The following is a 13845-nucleotide window of genomic DNA, read 5'->3' on the forward strand; positions in this document are numbered from 1 at the left end:
CTTTAGTCCTTGAAAAGATATATTTTAGCAACACAAAGATGCCATTCAAGCTCAATTTAAGACTGATGGAATGCAAATAAAAGGGTAATATAGTCAAAACCAGAAGAATCATTTTAGGATGTGTCCACAGATGTTCACAGGAGTAGAGAGACAATTAAAGAAACTGCAGACTCCCAAACTGTTGCACACAAACACTCACTAGGAACACTGTATGAAATCATACTATTTTATCGTCCTTTTGTATGCATGTTCCTGCCCTGCAAGTACTGACAGTAGTCAAGTGTAGAGGTCCCACATCACAGTGACCCGATTCAGGCTGATCATACTATTTCTATTGTTGTATTGGACACTTTATCAGCAAGGGAAAGCGAGCAATGTCACAAGTCTTAAACTAAAAAAAACCCCAAACCCTTGGGTGAACTGGAAAAAGCCAGACAATTCTTTCTTATGGCATTATGTTGCAAATATATTTTGCCCCCAAATAATTATCAATCCAGTAATAAGTTCGTTCTAAATCCATTATGTGTATTACACTGCTGAGCCTGTTGAACATAGGGTTCTTGTGTCAAATGCTAAAACACCATGTTCACTAGGTGCTAAAAATTCACACTAATTTTATTAGCACGATTTAGACTGGGAGGCAAGCAGATTTCAACATTCACTATCAGCAGTGTGTTGAGGCCAGAGTTTATTACCTATTCCTCCAAGTCCCACGGGCAAGTAAAGGGACGGAAGAGGTAAAACCTACAGAGAAGAAAAAGTCAGCATGTTTTACATGGGGGTGTGAGGGAGAAAGTGTCCCCCTCTACACAGTCTTGAAGAGTTTGGTGTATTTCCACCTCTCAGCCACAACACTTATTACTGCTTCACTTCTGCTCTGGCTGATGCCAGAAGTAATGCTCTCAGTAAGAACAGTCCAGTTTTACCAAGCTAATCACATCTGTACTGTCAACTTCAATAGTCTGGGATTGCCCATCTGAGCACAACTGCAGTATTACTAAGACCATCTCAATGACGTACATCTATCATGTTTGAACAGTGGACAAAGTTATACACATGTTTTAAAAACAACCTAATTACCTTTCTTCTTCATTTGCATTTCTCTTGATCCAGGAGGTGCATTAATATCTCCTATCCCCTGAAAGTATACATATTTCTTCACAGTTATCAAATTAGGTGCAAACTTCCAAACATCCTCTCTGTCATCAATGATGCAAACCATGGAATCTCCACAAGGAAAGAGATCTCTAAGAGACAAATAGTTGATAAATTAAGCCAGTTTTAGAAATTTATATAGAAGTGAAATAATTTCTATTGATGCTCTTGTTTATTATGAGCATATCTGCAGAACATGGAACTTACAAAAGAAACTTACAAAAAGCCAGCAATATTAAAATTATGGAATTCAAAATACAAGCTTTGAACAAATTAACGTTAGTGGATAAAAAGGAAACAGCTTTTTTAAAATCTGTGTTCCAAAGGCTAAAAGCAGAAAACAAGAAACATCCGTAAGAACAAACCATTACATTTTAATCTGGTTTTCTTTGGTTTTTGTCAACCAATAGCCCAAAGTCAACTTTCACAAGGTTAATACACTACCTATATATAGATAGGTAAAAGACACAAGGAGAGTTTTTAAAGAGTAGATTCATTCAAACCAAGATAAAGGAAACAGAATTACTAATATCACCTAGGAGGAAGAAGAGGTAGAGTAATTAAGATGCATATAAAAAAACATCAAGAAAAGAAAAAAAGCTTCTCATTTGCTACAGTCAGGTGTAGACGGGCAATAAATTTTAATATTTCATAAAGCTGCATTAAACAGATCTGTCTTAGAAAAAAATCTTCGCTTTATACTCTGAAAAAAGAAGGAATACTCTGAAAAAGATCAGAATGTGAATTTAGACTAGAATATGAATTCGAGGCTCTAGATGACCTAATTTCAAGAAACACTAGGAACAGAAGGTGCTTTTAGCACATTTGAAAGCCAGAATACTAGGTATTCAATTATGAATTGAACTCTAACTGAGAATTTCAGTTTAATTAAAAACCCCACAACGTAAAAGTCACTATACAAAAATCACAAGACAAAGTGGAAATATGGTTGTTATTACAAGAATAAGAAGTGTAAGTGAAAATATGATGCCATAGCATCACACTCTTACTGTTCTGCTACCACAGAACCCATTAAGTAGAGGAAATGCTGCAATGCCCAACACCTCAGTTTTACTGAGATGGTGTTTAAAATGATATTTAAGAGGCAGACAAAGAAGGATATGAACATGTTAAATGCAGAGGGAGTAATTTTTATTTTATTTAGCCTATTTTCTCTGTTAGTTGTCATGTTTTGTATAATGCCTAAGACCCACATACATACCTAAGGTTCCCAGTTTTAGAAAATGGATCGATACATTCATCCCTTGACAATATCCGATGGGAAAAAAGCTTCTTTTCAGGGTCCAAAAATCCTTTTGGAAAAAGAAATTAAGAAGTTAATGTTCAAGATGTTTGTTCCTTGTTTATATTTTATATACTACTGGTATTTTAATTTGTGCAACAGCAGTTTAACAAACAATTTAAAGGCATGAGATCATATGGGAGAAAGTACTGTGGATGAAGTATTAGTAGCTAATTCAGGGAGACTAATTTTAAAAATTCCACCTAATTTTCTTTCAAGATGGCAACAAAACTGAATTTGTGACAGCCAAATAAATAAGGCTGAAAGAGATACAGCAGGTGATAGACACACGATTTTTGCAACTTACATTTATCTCTATAATTGGTTCTTTAAAGCTAAATGCTCTCCTTAGCTCATTATGCCTAGGGACTGCAGAGAAGTCTCACAAGAGTCGGCAATGTGCTGCAATATTTAAGCACAGTAGGAAGTTAAGAGACAGTTCCAGCCGGAGCTCTTGCATTTGTAGGTTTTAAGTTGTACCTCTAACAACTACTTCAATACATTTACACATAATGAATATATCCTGGGACTTCTAGAAATATCCAGGCCCAGTTTTAGTAACTTTTCTGACTGCACTCTTTAAAAAAAACAAATGAACAAACAAAAAAAAAAAAAAAACCCAAAAACAAAACAGAAGCTGTGCTAGCTAATCTCCAAGCAAGATAAAGTTCTATTATTTAGGCAAATGATGACTTGAGTGTACAAACACACATGCACATGCTTCTGAACCTAGTCTCTAGTAATAAAGTTCACCTTCATGAGCAGATCACAGCCACATAATTGCTTAGAAAGAAAATGGCATATTACATGCTAACCTGTATTTTTTGTTTTACTGAATTCATACTGAAACTAGTATCAACTTCTCATTATTTTTACGAATAATACAAAGCAGTCAATACTTACTTGGGAACCATCTTTTCAAGTTTTTCTGCATTTTACTTTAAATGATGGCCATATTAAAAACAGAAACAGAATCCAAAATGTTGTTCTATGGACCAACTTTAATTTTCTTTCAAGGAGCTCAGATTTGCGCAGAACATATGTTCAACTTCTTTTAACAGTCTAGCTCCCAAGAGTACCTTAAATTAGGACTTCAAAAACAAAGTTTAAAAAAACCCTAAAAATCAGTCATCACTTGTGAAGGTGATCCTATATGTAATTAATATTGATGTGTAATTTGAATAACTTAAAACCCATAAAAGCAAGAAAATTCTGAGTTAAGGACAGAGGTTCAACCTTAACTCACCCGACTATGCTTAAGAATTGCTGCAAACTCGTAGAATCATCCCCTGTAGTGAGACCCTTGCAGTACCTAGGCATAATGAATTGAGAGAATTAGCTACAAAGATTTATTGCTGTACACACATATACTTTGACAAACTACAAAAGCTGTCAAACAAGTTGCTATTCTCCCCAACAAAATTCTCTTCTGCTAATTGTCTGAATACACAGGAACTCTCTACACTGAATTAGACAGAAGTGCACTGATTACATGGCAAAACTTCAGTGAGGCACTCAGCTGCAATGTTGCCGAGCTAAAACTGTAAGAAAAACTGAACTAAATTAAACTTCAATTGAAGTTGAACTAAAAAAGTCCAAATGCAGAAAGCCTGGCTGCCAGAGACTAGAGATACGGTAGCATTCCTCAAGCTTCACAGTAATACTTCACCACTAAACTAAAAATACACTGAGGATAGAGCTCATCAAAGATCCATCTGCAAAGATACAAGCCCACCTTAGGAGAGTCCAAGGGTAAGCTACCTGAGTAACAACACAGAAAACAGCACTGGTCTCTTTTTAAAAAGTTCTTTCCAGGTCAGACTGGTTTCTTTTAGATGTTCCCTAGTCAACTAAATCAACATAAACCATTTGATGTTTTCACATCTCAGGGAAAGGGCAGGTAACATTTCACTAATTTCATCACTTGTTTTCTTCAACACACCAAGCACCCACCACAGCCACTCTCTCACTCTCCTCTGCAGCTGGACAGAGGAGAGAAAATATAATGAAGAGTTTGTGGGTTGAGATAGGGACCAAGAGAGACTGGGACCAACTGAGCTGACAAACTGAGCTTCCATTTAGTCCCATAAATTAGACACTGTGCTAGGTATGCCCCCAAGTTTCTTGAACAAACTGAAGACACTATAATTATCCTTTGCCACATTAGGAAGGACTATCCAGTAGACTCGCGCAGCAGAGACTATTGCCCCAATTGCTTGTTTCCCATCTCAGACTGGCTCTTTGCACACGGACTTACCAAATTGTATTGCCTGCTCTTATATAGACTCTCTTAAAAAATAAAATTCATAAATAAATAAAAACTAAGTTAAAATCATCAGAAGAATGTTGAGAACTAACTCATATTTGGGATGTCTCAAATCTTAGAGAAAGATTGAGTTAAATAGCAGTTCCCAGGAGAAGTTATATAACAGTTGGAAACAACATGAATTTAAATAAGTCCTTTTATAAATAAAACTAAAATTGAATTTCTGAAGAATCAGGTTACCTTCAGTTCCACTTGAGATTCTACTTTGTAACCTGGAAAGAGCTGTTGACCGAATCTTTCAAAAGCTGGGACAATTTCAGACACTGGTGATTATACATACACACTGCATACATTCTGTAATATACTTGCTATAACAAACCATATATATGAATGCTATCAACTCGGTCCTACTTTCTAAATTTCATTGTAAATCTGCAGTGATTTCACATTGCTTTATTGTTGCTTAATAGCTCCTGAACTTAAAATTCTGCAGCATTTTACAACTAGCTTTTAAGCTGACATCTGTTTTAAATATACCAAACTTCTCTTATAGGGAGCAGAAAAAGAAATTAAGTAACAATTGCTCAAAATAATTATTTCGTAGAGAAATACTCCAGGGAGCTCTAGGTAATAAAATCCAAAGCTCATCTTCATAAACATACTACCAGATATCACTTTGTAAACATGCCAAACGAAAAAAGGGTTTAATATAAATTATTTCAGCAGATATAAATGGTGTTTACAAATATCAGCTAATCCAACTTAACAGCTAACAGGAATCAGCTGAGATGAGAGAAAAGGACTGACAAGATGTCATCTCTTTTCAAAAGCCTTCTAGGACATGAAAGGAGCAGCTCAGAGTTCAGAATTCACAAAGCTATACAGGATGTCTACAGAGGACTTAAGCAAACAACGTTTTTCTTATCAAAAAGGGTGAAAAAACCTTTTTCTTATCCCCAGCATTTTATTACAAGTTCTTTCTTTACATAACATAGGGATAACAAAGTATCAAACTGACAGCTCTGCGAGAACCCATTTAAGCAATACTGCCATCAAGTGTTCTCCACACGTATCAGCTACGCATTTCCCTAGTACTGCATCTTGGCTGCACAGGTGGACCAGGCTGCAGCCAGTGCCTGTCCACAGACTTCAGCTGAAATGATCACCAGCACTGCACAAATAACCCACTTGCAGTTTGAATGCTTCTGATGAGGTTAAACAGCTTCAGGCAGAAATCCAGAGGTCTGTCGGTGACAGGAAGCAGCAATACCCTAATAGGTGGCCATTCCCTCTACAGAATAAACAGGGTAGCTTGAGCATGATGACCTCAATAAGTGCTGCTTGTGGCAGCACAGGCACTACACAGTAATCCACACTGGGGCTCAGAGACTAAAATGGGCAGAGGACAAATCACACATTGAGAGAAGACAGGGAAAGCACTTCAACATCATGAGTTAACTACCTCTGCAACTCCTCCCTGGCTCTGAAGGCCATTTGCTATACAGCTTCTGACCTTAGGCCAGATCATGGCACACAGATCCAAGCGAGGAAGACTATCCCCTCACTTGTATTTAAACCTAGTGATAAGAAAACTATTCCTCTTTTGCCACAGAGAATAAAAATGCATTCTAAGAAGGACAGAAAGACACAGAATTGCTCATGCACTAGCAGTACACAACACTTAATCCAACAGCAAGACTGACAAAGCTTTAGGAAGATTCTTCAAACTATGATCAAAGACTAAGCAACACTTAGTCTTCACATTGGCTTGGATTGGCAGGACAGGACATGCCTTAAATCTTTCAACGAGTATTAGCCGGAGACAACAAATAAACATCACATTTTGATTACAGAAATATTGTATGTTGTCATTCAGAAATCTCTTGCCATCTCTTCTGTGGCATTGAACATGTATAAAGAATTGTTTGATTAATTTTTTTTTTTCTAAAGTGTTTTAGAGCTAACTAGGATAGCTAGCTCTAACTATTTTGGGATCATCCTTTCTTGCCAAGAAGTGGGATTACTGGGACATTGTTGTTCAAAACACTCCTGGCAATATGGCACAAAAAAAAGCAAATGTGAAAGACAACTTAAAAAAAGCTAGGAGACATGGAACAGCAGTACGGATAGTTTGACAGAGTCACAACCTAAAATATTGTTAATTATATTATCTTAGACCAACAGACTTGATAAAGGCAAGTTTGAGGAGAAAATGCTCTTCCAACAGAGAAAACTAAAATTGGCTTTTACCCCATCTTGATAGTTTAAACTCATGGTGTCCTTCCTAACATTATTCAGACCCATACACTCACATATCCAGGGCAGGTTTCTTTTATTCTTCTCACAAGAAAGAAAACATTTCAACCAGTGACCCACACAACAGTCTACTACTGTTATAATTCAAATAAAAGTATTTTCTCCAAGTGAAAACTTGTAAGTTCTTGAGAAAAAGACGTGAAAATATTGCTAGATTTCTGTTTTTCATGAATTAAGTGTATCTCAGCTCCAGGACACAAAACTGCTGTAAACAGATTTAAAGCAGCAGAACTTCCTTTGGTGAAAGGAAACCATAAGGGGGCGGTGTTCCTCACAGGATGAGATGATGTCACATTACTGAATTTTACACAACACTTACATCAGATTTGTAAGACAAGTGAAGTTGCAGATCATTGTTAGGGTCCATCAACATAATTTCTTACTTAATAAGAAGGCACTAGTTAACAATGTGATTCTCTAACCATCAGTGAAACAAAGCAGATCTGATGGGGGAAAAAAAAGGATTGTATCTAAAATTACAGGCCATACAGGCACTGCCTAGTCAACAAGCTAAGAATTCTACCCACAGGACTATTTAGGAGGTGGCTTTGCACAAAACAAAGAACAAATACTTGAAAACAACTGCATAAAGAAAATTAGTTATATGAGTATGAAGGCAAGGTAGGTAAATATTGTTAAATGCAACACACTACTCACCTGCAATTGTATGTGCATACAGTCTGCTGCCAAAAGTAAAAACATGTAATTCATAGAGCTTGGCAATTTTTTCCAGGAATTCCTTACAATGAGGACGCAAACGCGTGTGCAACATAGGCTCACCTCGACCTAACTGGAAATGAAATATTCCCTAGAAGAAAAACCATGTTGAGTATTATCAAAATAGCAAACAAAAAAGTGAGCATTCCAGAGCTACCTTCTTCCCTCACTTCAACTTTATTTGGTCCTACTAGAACAAAGTGGGTTTTGGCCACAAGATTATATGGATGGATAAAATCCAAAGTACATTTTTGCTCTGCACCAGGCAATCCAACAATAATGCTTTAAAATGCAGGAAGCTGTATTGTTGAAAAATTTATGATGCAGGTGGCTTTCATTCCAATCTTTACTTATGGCAAACCAATCTGAGAAACTTCTCAATGTGCTTGTTTCAGACAAGGTCAGGATCTCACTACAATCAATACCTCACAGTGAACTTTTGACAGACTCATTTCAATATGCATTGAGCTCAGAGGAAGTATTTTCTTCATCCAACAAAGTCTGCCTATGGAAACATAACAACAGAGAGCAAACCAGGAAGGAAGCTTACAGATAAAGATCCCAGTTAAAAACCTCACAATACCTAATTTTTTTTTTTTTTTAAACCATGAATTTGTACTGATAGAGGCATAGCCTTTCAGACACTCAAGATTTTTTAATCCTTAAGTTGAATATTCGTGGTTCCCTTTCCTCTTAATTGCAATGTACATTTCTAGATTGCTTTTTCCTAGCAATTGTGAACATATGCTTAGCCTACTGGACATGCAAGAATGGCAAGAGGAAAGAAAAGAACTAAGCAATCACAGTTTGCATGATATTGATCTTTGAGTTTGCATTTTCTTGCTCCAGACACTGTACACATTTCAACAAGTTTTAGAGCTTCCAAATTAGAAATGTTACAAGTCAATGCACCTTGTCAGTTCAATATCAAGTGTTTCATGAAGAATTAAACCACAAAACACAAGCTCTCCCCTCCTCACTCCCCCAAAAAAGATTTTAGAAAAATCCCTACACATACTCATGGAATGACAGACATAGGAACACACAGGATTGCTCAAAAAGTGACTTTGAACAGTAATTCACTGTATCTGCCTCAAGACTTGGTAGTCACATTACTGAGTACTCAGCTTGAGAATTGCAGAGGAAGGAAAGCAGAGATTAAAATTAGCTACCTGAAACCTCTCTCAAAATGATTATAAGGGAAAAGTGCATGAAGGCATGAATGGAAGAAAGAAAAACATCCATTTAAATGTAGAGAAAAAGGACCATATTACAGAAGACTTGTTTCTGATTTTCTCTTATTCTTCAACTATAATTTTACCTAACCACAGAGTGTTTTGTTAGAGAACCATCATTTAAATATTGTTAGAAACATTTCTGTTGTTATATTGGATTGAAAGGTAACCCCAAATACCTTATTGGACATTTGCTGGCAGTGCTGTTCTGTAGTATGGATCAATGTCTGGTCCAAATCTACCATGAGCACCAGTTTTCTGTTTCGATGTAGTCGCTGTTGATCTTCTCTTCCCAGCTGCTCAGCTTGCTGTAACAGAATATTCACTGCTAAGCTTATCTTCACAGAAATACATTAGGTTTATTACCTTTTGTGTACACCTGACAAGCCCTTCTGCTACAAACTAACAGCACAAGAAATGATGCCTCAACATAACTGTAGCAATGCCAGCTGTGGAACAATTTCTTTAAAAAAAAAAAAAAGCTCTCGAAGTCTATTCTCAGATCTTTGTGACACTATTAACTTTTAAAATACAAAAACTCAACACAAAACTTTCAAATGTAACAAGTAACCACTAATTTAAGGCCCAATGTCCTGATAGGAAATAGCAGTAGCTTTGAACACAAAGAAAAACTCATCAGTAGGCGTGAGAACTTTTCACTGCCATGTGCAGCAATTTTGCATTATTAAGTACAATATGTCTGAAAACCCCACACTAAGTATAAAGCTGACGCTCTTGGTGACCAAAATGACACCTGTGAACTTCAAATTACAGAATGTATGCCTTCAGACATAAAAAGCTAAGATTATGCAGCGCCACACGGGCACTAACGTTAAGACTTCATAATCCAGTAAATATTTACTCCTCCTGCACATATTTACAAACTTTTTACAAAGTACCACATGAAGCTCTGTGCTCACCTGATTAACTTCTGATAGCAAGTTGCAGCATTACCCGCAAGAGAGCTGAACTTAAAAGTAAAGTTAGAGCACTACAGAGCAGCAAGGATCAAGTGCAAACTGCCCTTTGAAACACTCCTCTATGATGGGGACACCTCTATCTGCTTACATCTTCACAGTTCCCCTCACTGGTGTTCTTTGACGAATTACCAGGAAAAAAAAATCCAGTAGTAACATAAAAAAGTAAAAAGAGACCAGGTTGATAAAGAAGAAAAACAGAATGTTCATCTTCAAAATAAACACGCTCCTGCCCCCTACACAAACTGAGGGATAAACAAGCCTATTTTGATAACTCAGACAAATGCTTTAACTATTAATGGATTTGGAATACTTGGGAGAATTTGAAAAATAATGAAGTAAGTTTACCATCCAGGTAAGTTGCAGCAAACTTAGCTTCGCTATATCTAGTGGGTCAGTTTCAAGGTGAAGGTTACAGCTAGGTTTCAGAGACATTGCAAGTTTTGAACAGATTCCAGCTAATGGAACTTTTCACTAACTGTTCACTCTTGGTGTCAAAAATGTCAAACTGTTAAGTTTACAGGCTGCTGTCAAATTGACATCTTCGCAGTATACAGCTCTAAAAAAACACCAGTAAAAACTATGAGAAAAATCAATCTACACTAAGATAAACTCACAAAATCCTGGGGCCACTGATGTTCAACCCCAAATTCCTCTTCAAAGGGACACCAAACTTCCTGTATCAAGTACATACAACATTTACAAAACTACTGTAATTAAGTTTCTCAACTGTGGAGCTACTGTGAAAGGTATGAACAAAGAAAGCATGAGGTACTTACCTCAGAGCTAACTTTCAGTTCTGGGACACTGTGAACCATTGATACAGTTGCTGTGGATAACGGCACACTCTGTTTTCCATTCTTGCTTCGTATCCTAATCACATAGGGAAAAGAAACATCACATGAGCGAATAATAGTTTAGTGAAATGTTAAACAGACTAAAATGTGTAGCCTCAAACTAATCACCACCAAAAAAATTATTAAAAAGAGCTATTTTAACTAACACAATCTTTTAAAATTCATGCTAATGCAAGTGACTAGACAAAATGGATTGAGATCAAAGAAGCTCACCAGAAAAAACTGTGCAAAAGTCACTGTAGTAAGTTATACTTCGATACAATTGTTTCGTAACACATTTTCACTAAGGTGAAACACATCTATGTATTGATTTGCATCAAAAAACAAGCTATAAACTAGGGAAAACTACCAAACCACTCAAATATAAAACTAATCAGGTTTTTTTTTTTCCCAATCACTCATATTTACTTGTTTTCCAAGCCAGAGTATGAAAAATATAAGGAAAGGATAGGCAAAGTTACTCTCTGCACACAGAATGACTTACAGGTGACTGCTGCTTCAAAAATACCATTGGAAAAAAATGATGTGTGCATATACAGGTATCAACACAGAATAGGTGTGACCCTTGTGTGCATACATATGTGAGACAGAGTGTGTGTGACTGCACACACAAGTACAAAATTCCTTGAAAACTGAGCAAATAAGGTATAGGGTTCCTTTCACTAGCTTACATCAATCAATTTATTGGGAATTTTGACATCTCATCGATCAACAATATTAAAAAAACCTGCCATACAAATTCTGACCTAGGTGACACATGCACATCTTTTAATTCTCCCATGTTCCAGTCCCATCAAGGACAAGATTTGGTATCAGATCTACAACAAGAGTTAAACCAGATTTCACTTTGTGACAAGCAAACTAGTGAAGATCAACTGTACTGAGCTGAGTTGAGGCAGACACAACCACAGAGAGGTATCTTTCCCCACACCATAATGTATGGCAGCATTGATGTCCAAGTACAAAAGTATTTATTTGGTCTGAAGTCTGTACATTTTATCGTCTTGCATCCTTTGCTTCAGAGTTCAGAAAAAATAATCTTTAACCCTAAATGGCATTTTAAATGAGCCTTTAAAAATTATTGACCGTTTTCAGACCATTAGTTGTATGACTACTAAGAACACTGTACTTGCTTTTCTCCAAGCAAGAAAAGCATCAATGCTTTTGAATTGTCTTCTGATGCAGGCTCAGCAGTCATAACACAGTATTTCTGATGCATAAGCCATTTTGTGTAAAATTAAGACATAGACATAAGACATAGTAAAAAGTATTAAGTAAATAAAACTTAATTTGCTGGATAGCTTGGATTTGTCTGGATTTATTATATGAAACGGTAACAGTAGAGCAATATTTAGGTGTGACTGTATTCAAACCTCAAATCAAGTATTCATTCTGGACAGACAAAGCCCTATTCATGATTATCCTAACTTTGCTAGGTTTGCCAAATAATGCTTGTTTACAAAATATTAATATTTAACTTTAAATAAAAAGTTATATCCAAACATTAACCAGGCTACATCTTGCACTCTCAATATTCAGTTCACTTGCACTGGTTTGTGGGATAATGTTCACAAAATAATTCTTAACAATGAGCATGAATTAAAATGAAACCAAAGTATTTCCAGTCAAATTAAATAAGTATGCAACATTAATTTATAAAACCCAGGCAACTATTCAGCTTGTTTTGGAACAGCTGTTGAATTAGTAATTTGCTATGCATAAGAAATATACTCTTTACCAAGCAATGAGACACAGCAAAAGAGAAATACAATCATCTTTTGAATTTGCTTTTTCTTGCCTAAGGCTTAAATTCCTTTAGTTCTGTGGCAGAGTATTTCACAAAAATTGAAAACAGTTAAGAAGCCTTAAACTGAAAGAACTGGAGACAGCTAGCTCCCATTCAACCACAGTACAAATGAAGCAAGGTCATACGAATGAGACTGCTATTACCTCTCAGCTATTTGCACCTGCAGAGATAAAGCTCTCAGGCTTACTAAGCACGCCACTGTTGATACACCATACAACTCTCAGTCTCTGGTGAGTACATGGAAAAACAGTGGGATGAGAATTTACCTCTCTACACATGCTCCTTATATTTTCTACCTAAGTTACCCTACATTACCTCAATGAAAAAAGAGCATGCACAGTTCTTAAATCCTCAATGAGCAGAGACCTCAGAGCAGCCTTCTCTTTACAACCTTTAGCAACATGAAGGGCCTAAGAGAGACCTGGAGAGGAACTATTTACAAGGATGTGTAGAAGCAGGACAAGGGGGACAAGGCTTTAAACAAAAAAGGGTACGTTTCATTAGCTGTAAGAATGAGATTGTTCTCTGTGAGGGTGATGAGGCACAGGAACAGCTTGCCCAGAGAAGCTGCAGATGTCCCATCCCTGTTTAAGGCCAGACTGGATAGGACCCTGAGCAACTCTGTTGAGTGGAAGGCATCCCTCCTCATGGCAAGGGGGTTGGAAGCAGATGACCTCCAAGTCCCTTCCAGCCCAGGATATTTTATGACTCTATTAGATGAGAGAAGGAAGAGCTTGAATTCCTAATGAGAAGCAAGGAGAAGTTGGAAAAAAAAGCTGACAATACTTACTGAGTTAAATCCTGGCCACATTCTGCACACAAGCCTTTCATAACAACAGGATGGCTGCAACCTTCCAGTCTCACCAAGACAGTCCTGAAAAAGACGTAGGCATTCCATTTACAGAAGGCAGATTACAGACACGTAGATTAGTAACGCACAGATTGAATTAATTCAAGGAATAAATTCTGGCTATGACTTGAATGTCAGCCCCTTAAGATATACGCTTTTGCCACAACATGGCGCAAAAGACAATCTATTTTCAAATTATTAATTTTCAAAACTTTAGAAGTCACTGAATCACCTACTAAGGTCAGTTTCTAACCATGGTTTAGCAAGGAAGTTCAATGAGAACAAGTATTGCTGGTCCAGAAACAGTTTACATTCACTTACATACAACGCCCCACTAATACCCTACTGAGCTACACAGTAAT

The 13845-nt window shown here is 36.7% G+C and overlaps 1 protein-coding gene across 4 annotated transcripts in view; it reads right to left on the minus strand.

The window, feature by feature from the left end:
• The window catches only part of CTDP1 (CTD phosphatase subunit 1), an 80734-nt gene extending 67232 nt beyond the window's left edge, over positions 1-13502 (minus strand). For all 4 annotated transcript variants that reach the window (XM_041427503.1, XM_041427505.1, XM_041427504.1 and 1 more), the window contains exons 1-6: positions 13424-13502; positions 10749-10842; positions 9172-9300; positions 7698-7848; positions 2378-2468; positions 1081-1247 (exon numbers count right to left, since the gene is read on the minus strand). In XM_041427503.1, coding sequence (XP_041283437.1) covers positions 1081-1247; positions 2378-2468; positions 7698-7848; positions 9172-9300; positions 10749-10842; positions 13424-13464 — 673 coding nt within the window. In that variant the 5' untranslated portion in view covers positions 13465-13502. The remainder of the gene's footprint in view (positions 1-1080; positions 1248-2377; positions 2469-7697; positions 7849-9171; positions 9301-10748; positions 10843-13423) is intronic.
• Positions 13503-13845: the final 343 nt, after the last annotated feature.

This window comes from Onychostruthus taczanowskii, unplaced genomic scaffold (assembly GCF_017590055.1).
Source record: "Onychostruthus taczanowskii isolate IOZ18803 unplaced genomic scaffold, ASM1759005v1 scaffold115, whole genome shotgun sequence".
Taxonomy (NCBI): Eukaryota; Metazoa; Chordata; class Aves; order Passeriformes; family Passeridae; genus Onychostruthus; species Onychostruthus taczanowskii.